The following is a 10,901-nucleotide window of genomic DNA, read 5'->3' on the forward strand; positions in this document are numbered from 1 at the left end:
TGTTTCTACGTACTTTAGTAAGGCAACCCTTTCTTCATATCCCTTTGCTCTTTGTGTCTTCACTTCAGTCATCATAAAATAATTCCACAACATATACATCAGCCCATTTTTGCCCAGGCTATTACAAAATAAGCCATGTGGTATCAACTGTCCTGAAGTCCTCTGGGTGATCAGGGTCATGACCAAGATGTTTTTTCTGTGAGGTGAGACCAAAATCATATTTCACTTCCTCAGGACATTTCTGTATAGCGATATGTTCCTCAATTAGGGTACTCATGTTAAATCCTGTTGTGGAGGTTACAGTGGACTGTTTGTTTGAGGAAAACAAAGTTTTAAGACATTTATTTATTTTAAAGGATTTAATAGGGTTTAATCAGTACAAAAACATATCTTTCAGTGTCTTTTTTTGATGCTGTTGTACCTGCGACCTCGGTATGGTAGTCAGACACACTAACCACTAGGCAAAAAACTGCAGAGTTGCAGCGCCACCCTATAGCACGTCTCTTAAGGTGTCGATGAGTGACGTTTACAAACTGCACTCTCATTGTTCTGTGGTGCAGTCTGCACCATTATTTTATTTTTGATTTACAGAGCCAGGGCTGAACCGAAAACCCAGATTTTTTTTGGAACACACAAAAGCGGCAGCTAACGGTGAGGAAATATTCCCTGATTTTTACAAAACATGTATTGCTTTAGAATAGCCTTCTGCCCTTTCAATGTTCATTTTATTTTCCGTCAATATAAAAAAAAAAGAAATACAAATATAAAAACACATTGAGGAGCTGAATGAATCTGAGGACATAACCAATCAAAATATTATTTAAAAAAACGTATTATTAAACTCGTGCACTGTCCATCTTGCCGCAGAAAAGTTTAAAAATGATGTCAGCAATCGTGTCAATCCATTGTGTTTTTGTATTTGAGAATGAATTTGAGAATTACATTTTTTGTCTCAAGAAAAAGAACATGAAACATTCAAAAATGTTTCATGACCATACATTCCAAGAGCAAATGATGTTAAGTCAACACCTTCTAAATCTCTGTTTGTCAGGCATACTTACAGTGAAAACCTCATGTAATATTTATATGACTAAAACCCTGAAGTTTGAAATTTTGCTTCATTTATATTCTGGAAGCTTGAAATCGCTGCAGGACTACCCTTTTTTTGTGTCCTTTGTATGCTGCCTCTGCCACTTGTACTTAAACCAGGGTTGGATGTGACATATTCATTCATTCATTCATCGTCTACCGCTTTATCCATTTAAGGGTCGCGGGGGGCTGGAGCCAATCCCAGCTAACATTGTGCGAGAGGCGGGGTTCACCCTGGACAGGTCGCCAACCTATCACAGGGCCACATACAGAGATGGACAACTATTCACTCTCACATTCACACACATTCAATTTAGAGTCTCCAATGAACCTAACCCCATTCTGCATGTCTTTTGACTGTGGGAGGAAGCTGGAGAACCCGGGGAGAACATGCAAACTCCACACAGAAAGGAACATGCAAACTCTACACAGAAAGGCCCTGATTGAACCGGGATTTGAACCCAGAACCCAGAGGCGAAAGTCCTAACCACTACACCACCATGCAGCCGATATATATAATTCCAAAAAATAGAAATTACACATAAATACAAATATAAACAAACATAACTGAAACAAAACAAAAAAAAAAAAAGTTCATAATAGTGTGTGAGGCTTTTATCTGTCATAAATTATTTTTCTTTGCCAACTCTCTGACTTTTAAACAATGCTGCAAATAAGGCTTTTTGATAATTTATTTGTTTCTCAATTTCTCTCTGTAATAGCATCTGGGTGCAAAGTGAAGTTTGGATACTTGATACCTTTTTTGACTTGATCACAGTGCTAGTCACAGTTCTTGTGTTTTTTTTGCCACAGCATCTGCAGATACTTCTGCATCAGGTCAGTTTGTGATCAGCCAGCACAGAAAAATGATGCGGCTGCCCACTGAGAAGACGTCACAGTGACATAGGCAGCTTTTCTGTGAGTGTTGCATGCTCTACAACCATATTTTTGCTGCATTCATTCACTTTAAAAGCTGCAACAGAAGCTAGGGGCAGCAATTTGTAATTTTTACCACTCTCTCCCTCAAGGACTTTAAAACCCATCCAAGATTAAACCACTTTAATTTCCATTCCCTTTCATTCCCATGTATGTTAGTGCAGTGTTGCTGCAGAGGACACACCCATCCCCACTCTGCTGCCTCCTTGTCTTGCTCTCCTTGACCCTGAGAAGTTCACTCACGCACTGCTCAAAGAACTGCAGTCCCCACCCAAGACAACTGACAACTGCTGAAAAGAGGAAAAACACTGGAAGATTAGAAGGGTGAAAATGAATTGTGAGGATATTGCAATTGCTCCATGTTTGTCATTGACATCATGCATTTATGTTTGTTTTTAATAAGCAAAGCACAGTACATGTAAAATAGAAATAGAACATGGCTCAAATAAAAAATTACAGAGTGAAATGCATATATGGAGGTTACTTTTTTCCCTTATTATTTATTTAATTGTCTTTCCTGAGGCTGGAATGAATCAGTCCCAAATTAATAATGTTGACCCATTACTGCTTAAAGGTGCTATATGACAAAGTTTTCTCTGTCACAGAAAATGGCTTCCTGGAAGCGGGTGGTGGTGATGAAGTTTGATGCCGAACATGCAATGTTTGTAATAGTATGAACAGCTGATGATGGCTCTGGAGCAATAGCAAAAACCCACATATTCCCCCTTTAAAGGAAATTCACATTTCTACCAGTTAGATTAGAAGAACTGATACCAAATTTAATCAGTGCATGAAATATAAAGCTACAGCCAGCCGCCTGTTAGCTTATCTTAGCATGAAGACTGAAAACAGGTAGGAACAACTCGCCTTTTTTGACTTGCTTTCATGGAGCTGGGGAACTGCTTTACCATTAGTTAGTCACAACAGCTCTATTTTCTTCCCCATTTTGTTCAATACAACTTTACTGAGAGGGTAAATAAAACTCAGCACTAACCAGTTCATACAGTTGATTAAAAGTACACATTTTTATACCATTGACTCTGTCACAGAAACTGTCTAAAACAATATTGCTCTGCTCTTAAACAGTATACTATGACAGTGAAGGTTATATTACATTATTATTATTAATATTCTCATACTCAGGATGGTGATTTTAATTTGAGTTATTACTTGAGAAGGTTTACATGCTCTAATGTTCAGAAAATGCATCAGTTTCCTCCTACAGTCTATTCCTACAGCTCTACATCGAATCCACCGATTGTCTGAAATGATTGGTTTTAGCTCCTGTCTCTTTAAGCTCCAAATAAAGCCCATTCTGCTCTGATTGGCCAGCTGGCCCACTTTGTTGTAATTGGTCAACGACTTCCAGCACATGTATGAAGTGCCGGCCTCTGCTCACTGGACATATCTGGCTTTTTACAAGGCGTGTCAGACAAGCTGCTAGGCAGGCCTCATGCACTTAAGCACCATGTGTCCTTTCAGGAGCAGTGTTTTCTGTTGGGGACAGGAGCTCCCTTTAATGCAGACTTTAGGCTTTTTAACTTTGCAAAACTTTTACATACACAAAAAAAAAAAAAAAAAACACACTAGAGGGAAGGGAAAAACTGAAAGAGCATAATGTCTTCTTTTCATACAAGTGAATTTAACAGCTTACAAGCTCAGACAGCTTCCTTTATTTTGGACTCTGCAGTTCTCTGTTCCCTCAATGGTCAGCACACTCAACATGGTTTAATTTGCATGTCAAAGTTCAGCAAAACCTGAGGTATATGTAAAATAATAGCATAAATTAACTTCACCTCATCGAGCAGATCATCTGAATGTATGAATTCAATTCAGATTAATTTTGCCACTAAATTTAAAGGGGTCATTACTATGTTACCCAGAGTTAAATGGCACAATGTCAATGATCCTATTATTCCTTTGCTCTATAACACATAATGGGAACCTTGAAAAGATGTTCCCCAGCTCTATATCAGTTGAATAGGACATGGGCTACTGTGAGAATTCGTCAAGGGGGTTTTCTGTTCCCCCTGTACCCTCTCAATATAATAGGCCTACACTTGAGAACTTGACAGCTTATTGGGGTAACGGGTCATTGTTCCGACAAAAAAGTAAGTAATTTATTATAAAGTGTTACTTATAAATATAGAAATAATATAGGAACCTGGGACATAAGCAGCCGTTTTAAATCCTAATCCTTCAATTTTTAACAGACAGACATGGCTTTTCATCTAAACTATTTCTTTGAAGTAGTGAAAGTCATTGTGTGTCACTGTTTTTGTTAAATCGAGATGGGAGATCTAAAACCTTTTTTTTCGCAGTCCATTTTGTGATTGAGCACAAGAAAAAAGAAAACTTAAAAAACTTCCTCTCGCCCATATGACAACAATGATATGATACAATGGATCAAAGCATACAAGGTGATTGTAGAAAACAAGAGTTCTCCTTTTAATTTCTCCAGCAGACTCCCAACTTTAATTCGATTTTGCACACATCACAGTTTAAAATTTTTAAATGAAAAATACAACACAACTATGAAAAAAAGTCATATGCACAAATGAAAGCCTATAAAATTATAAAAACAGTACTCCTGAATCTCATTTTGACAGTACCTTTTCAATAACAAAACATTTAACAATGCACAATAGAGCAAACTAATTAAACTGAACCAATAGTTTTTTAAATACAAGGAAAAAACATAATTTTCATCATGCACAAGATATATTAAATAAAGAATCAAACAAAAATAATATATACTTCTCTATATATATATATCTCTCTTTTGAATGTTCAAGTCATAGCACTCACGTCCCTTAAATAGGGAAAAACAAGACATTATTAAAAACACCAGAGGATCTGCAATGCTTTCATTAGCTGCCATTTTTGACATGGCCTTTTTATCGAAAACAATACAGCAACATCTTTTTGGCACAGAAAAAGACGTTCATAATGGCAGTAGCATTTTGCAATATAAAAGAGGGCGGAGCTGTAGCTCTTTAATATAAAAAAAGCACCTCAAAAAAATAAGAAAGAAAAAAACATTCTTTGCAGCAACATCAGTCAGGAGGATGGCATCTCCCCCCAGCAGAGTGTGAGGCATGCAGTTGTAGCAGCTCGGTCCTACTGCAGCATGCTCTTGATAGTTTTGTTGGTTGATTCATCATTCAGATGCTTGGTTGTGTACCTGCAGTGAGAAGAAAAACTTTATCAGTGACTGGATCATATGTATAATTACCTAGAACAAAGAACCAATGTTTTTTGTCAACTTTGAATGAGTTAAATATAGTTACATTAGGTGGACCCAAGCTCCGTGTAAGTTTCCATGTTTGAATACGGTTGCACAAAATGGTCCAGAATACGTGCATTTGTGTTGAATTTCCAGGGGTGAAAATTCAACACAATTGTCAGATTGGCTGACAATTGTGTTGATTGTCAGATTGGCTTAGGAAGTTTCCTAAATCTTGACATGACCCGGAAGTATTTGATCAGCAGCCATGATAAGAGCTGTTCGGATTCTCTAAATGCATAGGAAAGGAGCCTCAATGCTTCCTTTCCTATCTCCTTTAGCATAGTGTACCCTAGAGGAGATATAGACGTCCCACAATTCATTGCAGCGATATTTAACGTGATGCACCATGCACGAACGTTAACGATTCAATCCGAAGTAAAAGTAAAAGAAGTAGAAGAGTATGAATATGACCCAGAAGAGACGCACGTCATCATGTAAGTTACTGTTACATATGAATCATTGACATCGGATGCCACACATTAGTAAAACACACTGAAACATACTGATGGAGCCGCTGGATTTTATGTAGTTCATCTTAGGAAATTTGTACTTTCACCACGGCAGACGCACGTCAATAACATCCGCCGTCACGTGATGATATAGTGTAGTGAAAGTTCTCTAAGCAGCGCCGTCGGCTTTTCCTATGCCCTCTCAGTCCTCCTTTACACCTTTTCTTGACCTCATGACGATTTCCGCTGAGGTCAAGGAATAGTAGATAGGAAGGACAATTCGACCTCACCCCAGCGCTGCTGGCGTCTCCAAGTCTCCTACTAATCACATAAACTTCGTTCATGTGATTAGTAGCACCTGTGTTTCCCTACCATTCAATGCCAGAATGGCGGCTGTGAAAAAGTTCTATACTTAATTAAACAAAGCCATCTGATGCAACTCATCAAGTTAACAATGAATAGATTACTCGAACCATTGAAAATGTATCAGTAACTATTTTGATGATTGATTAATCAATCCAGACAAAAAAGTTTTTTTTTTCCGCTAAGCCCATGCTCCGTAAATTGAAAACAAAAAATGGTGCGGACCGCACCACTCAACACTACGGCTGCAGTTTGTGTACATCACTCGTCGACAACATAAGAGACGCGCTGGCGGGTGGCGCCACAACTCCGCGGTTTTAGCCGTGCTCAAGCGCCAATCTGTCAAAATGGTTCTTGAAATGTACTTTTTTACTTTCCTCCATTGGGGTCATCGAAATATCTTCTTTTTTTCAGCTTTTGCATGAAAATGACCTAATGCAACTGTGTAGCCCTCAGACCCCCACTACAGAAGCTGAGATACAGATGTGAGGTCAACACAGACATGACCCAGTCAACTCAAGCAGCTGTGAGCCAAGATGGGTCAAATTTTGACAATGAGGGGACGACTGGTCAGAAGTAATTGGCCTTTATGGTAAGGTTTCCCAACCCAACCCGAACCCAGCACAGGGCTCCTAGCCGACCAAATCCCTGTTCGACTGAGCAGAGAATGAGTTGCTGCGCGAGGGGGTTGAAGAGGTCTGTCTGCTGCTTATGAACGGGCATCAATATCATCCAACTCACAGCATGAGCAGCCTTCTCTTTTTCAATAAAAATCATGGTGAAAGATAATCACATTACATGCTGAGCTGTAGAGGGAAAACACACTTTGATTTGAACCTGAGCTTACCTGAGAGCGTTGAGAAGGCCTTCGACACTATTCGGAGGCTGATCTTTGAGGACCTTGATGCAGCCTTTCATCTGTTGGCCACAAATACACTGTTAGTGTCACTTTATGCTCTAGATGTAATGGAGCAAACATGGCTGCACTCACATCAATTTTGGACGACTTGGCAAAAGCTCCAACAGGATGGACATAGTCATACAAGATGATGACCCCGACCATGACCCGGAGACAGAAGGACACTGTCTCCTCGCTGGTGAACCGGCTGCGATACTCCCTGTAGGACACAAGTGAGGGATTACATGCATGACGGTAATGAGCAGGAAGTGAAACCGCTTTAACAAAACAACAATCACTTACGGTGTTTCCAACATGACTTTACACACTGTTGCCATTGTGCTTAAGCAGTCTGTCGTGTTCTCGATAGGCAGATTTTTATTCTATAAAAAGACAAAGATATAAAAGGAATAAAAGCTTGCTTTCACCAAGAGTAGCAGTTCAAAAAAAAGCTCACTGTATATCCTGTCAGTCTTACCTCTGATACAAACTTTCTTGTGCTGTCACTTAATGTCTTCAGCATAGGCGTGGCATCAGCATAGAACAGAGATATCCGATTGGCCAGTTCATTGTTGACTTCATTTTCGCCCTCTGCCTGAAAAAAAAAATATATATAAAATATTTAATATAGTTACATAATAATAACAATAATAATAATAATAATAACATAATATTTACATTTAATAAATAATTGTTATTTTGTTGAAGAACTATGTTGTTTCTTGCATGGTAACTAAAGAGGAGATATGGAGTTCGTAAAGATTTTTCTTTCAGATTAATCTTCCCTCCCACTTACACCAGATAGGTACTGTTAAAATTTCCATTCAATCAACCCTCATTTCTAAGGCAACTGTCATCATTCTTATGACCTTTTTATATCCATATAGGACATTCATACAACTCAAAGAATGACAGAAAACCAGTGGTAAATATAAGGCACAAAATTCTGTACTTTGTATACCACAATTGCTTCTAATATAATCAATTGACATGACCAGGATCCATATAAGTAGCAGAAAATGGATGGATTAACCACTTAAAAATAACAACTCTTTCTGAGAATTACCAAGATCCTAAATTCAAATGGACAGTTTTCAAATAGGTTCCATTAGATGTATACAGGAGGAAACTCAATTGTTTTCATATAATGATTCATTCATTCCCTGAGCACACAAAAGCTAAATAGTGAAATTGGGGGCCTTGATTTATCTTTACAGATATGTTTAGTTCACATTTTGACAAAAGATGAACATTCCCACATGCTTGTTGTTGTGTTGAGCACAATATGTTACACAGGGTTGCAGCCTGTGTGCATGTAGTCAGTGTCTGTGTGGCAGGTAAAACTTTCCATTTGGTGCTGAGCTGCTATCGTACAGGGCATTTTTAGAGCTATTTCACTGAAAACACTGATGAGAGCAGTAGGAGTGAACCAAAACAGTAAAGTTGTGGACCAGAAAACCTAAACACGCCAAAAGACGCCAACAAGTTCAAGTTCTGTTGACTAGATGAGAATGACAATTGCGGGCAATTATGTCAACGTGAGTGTCCGCTTTCATATACATGTAATCTGCAATATATTTTGGTTAGATAGTGACAATGAACATGTTAATTAAATTGTGTCCAGAGTTGAGATGGCATTGTTTCGTTATTATGGTAAATAGACTGTATTTATATAGCACTTATCTAGTCTAGGCAGGATGGGATTATAATGACAACTGATGGCTCAGGTCTGAGTATAGACAAATAATGATGATGATGCACATTTTTTGAATTTGATCAGGCCAGCTCCATTGAGACATTAAAGTAATTCAAAATTATAGACTGCCTAAAAAAATGACATGAAGACTTCTAAAATGAAGTCATTATTCATCTCTGCTGAATCTATTGATAGTTAATGTAAATTAGGGATGAAACGGTTACTGGTTTCATGGTAAACCATGGTGAAATTCCAGAGGGTTAGCTCTACCTTTTCAAATTTGAATAAGCATTAAAACCACAGTGAATTACCACAGTAAATACTGTCCATCTCTCCCAGACGCTGGCGCACCAGCAACATGAGTTTGTTATGCATGTCCGAAGGCGGTGACAGCGCACCGGAAGTATGGGCATATTTTGCCGTTTACAAAAGCGCTGAGGGACAGTTCATAGAAGATGGCTATCCTGTCTGCAGAACATGCAGAGAAAATTCACTGCACATTAATTAACATCAGTATTACATTCATTGCATTAATTTAGCTGATGCTTTAGTCCAGAGCGACTTACAATAAGTGCATCCAACCATTACATCTTCATAACCATGAAGATATTACAAGAATCATGTGAGTCATGTGAGTGCATAAAAATGTATCAAATAGGCAAAACAGGTTCAAGTGTTTTTTTTGTTTTTTTTTACAATACATGCATGCACACTACAATGATTTGTGTTTTTTACTACAAATCATTGAAGTTGTGTTAAAATACTGTTTACATTTTGTGCAATGTCTCATGCATGAGTCATGTCTAGCATTAAAAATATAGGCAATGCAATTATTCTGTTTTATACAATAATGGCAACAAAAAAGTCATTTTCCAATAAATTATGTGATTGCACAGTCGATTAACAACTGTTTAAAATGCTACACAAGTATGTGGCATGTAAGTTTTGTGTACTTGTTTCAATTTTGGAAAATGCTATAGCCGACATAAAATTTCACTAAAAATTTCACATAAAAAATATGGGGGTACTCCAATCATGCACTAAGCATGTCTTTCTCACCCTCTCTCTCCATTTCTCACATATTCTCTCTCACTCTGCTATTTATCAGCAGCATGGAATTAAATTATTATTAACATTATTATTATTGTCATTATCATCAGCATTATTACATCTTTTAGTGCTACCATATTTTTGTCATTACGAAACTCAATTTGACAGAGCTTAAACAACAGTTACACAACTGTTCCTGGTCTCTCGCTCTCTTCTCTCCCCCATTCTACCCACCTCTCCTCTCTCCCCCATTTCTCTCCACTCTTTCTTATCTATGGTCACCAAGTGCTGCTCATGGTGGGAACGGTTGGTTTTCTCTGTATTATCATGAGGTTTCGGACTCACAATGTAAAGTTAGGGCCTTGAGATAATGTATGTTGTGATTTGGTGCTATACAATAAAATTGAATTGAATACACAGATCAGCCATATTAATATAACCAAAAGTTTGATCCATGAAAGCCTCACCTTGTATCTTAGTGGACTTAAAGGATCTGCTGTCAACGTCTTGGTGCAAGATCCCACAGCACACTTACACAGAATTGGGTGGTTGGTCATAATGTTATGGCTGATCAGTGTATAATGGTAAATGGACTGTATTTATATATATATACTGATATATATATCACCTTTTATGTTGAAGTGACAAATGTAAGTCCAATATTATCTGTCTTTTAGCTCTGTTTTTAGTCTACCAACTCCTGAAGGAAATATCTTGCAATGTTCGCTGCAAAATACTTCACTATGTCCTCAAACTGGTCACTAACTGTGTGTATCTGTCTGTGATGGTAGCAGGTAGTGCAAATTTGGTTCTAGCAGCTGCTGAAAATGACAAATGCAGTGAGAGTGAAACCAACGTGGTCAAGTTGTAGGTCGTAAAAACCAAAACAGTAAGCTGAAAGATACCCGAAAACTCAATAAAGTCATGCCGGCATTTGGTCCACATAAAATTATTGATTGTAGGAGCTTTAAACAACTTTAATTTTCTTCAACTGCAGCGTCCACACCACTCAGAGAGCAAAGGGACATGATCTGCTCACCGGTACATTGTTGATCCGCATGCGGCTCAGTGTTCTCCTATAGTAACTGAAGTCATTCTGAATGGCAGGATTTGTCATCTGCAAAAAACAAC

The 10,901-nt window shown here is 38.1% G+C and overlaps 1 protein-coding gene and 1 long non-coding RNA gene across 3 annotated transcripts in view; one reads left to right on the forward strand and one right to left on the reverse strand.

Annotated features, from left to right (window-relative positions):
- Positions 1–496: 496 nt before the first annotated feature.
- On the forward strand, positions 497–2,535 carry LOC124849427. The gene is made up of 3 exons (XR_007029844.1): positions 497–651; positions 1,903–2,007; positions 2,185–2,535. It is a non-coding gene; the product is annotated as an uncharacterized LOC124849427 (long non-coding RNA).
- A 1,911-nt stretch (positions 2,536–4,446) lies between these two features.
- The window catches only part of fam49bb (family with sequence similarity 49 member Bb), a 40,742-nt gene continuing 34,287 nt past the window's right edge, over positions 4,447–10,901 (reverse strand). For both annotated transcript variants that reach the window (XM_035613359.2, XM_047327715.1), the window contains 6 exons: positions 10,810–10,887; positions 7,503–7,619; positions 7,328–7,407; positions 7,118–7,244; positions 6,974–7,044; positions 4,447–5,209 (listed from right to left, as the gene is read on the reverse strand). In XM_035613359.2, coding sequence (XP_035469252.1) covers positions 5,146–5,209; positions 6,974–7,044; positions 7,118–7,244; positions 7,328–7,407; positions 7,503–7,619; positions 10,810–10,887 — 537 coding nt within the window. In that variant the 3' untranslated portion in view covers positions 4,447–5,145. The remainder of the gene's footprint in view (positions 5,210–6,973; positions 7,045–7,117; positions 7,245–7,327; positions 7,408–7,502; positions 7,620–10,809; positions 10,888–10,901) is intronic.

This window comes from Scophthalmus maximus, chromosome 16 (assembly GCF_022379125.1).
Source record: "Scophthalmus maximus strain ysfricsl-2021 chromosome 16, ASM2237912v1, whole genome shotgun sequence".
NCBI classification, from domain to species: Eukaryota; Metazoa; Chordata; class Actinopteri; order Pleuronectiformes; family Scophthalmidae; genus Scophthalmus; species Scophthalmus maximus.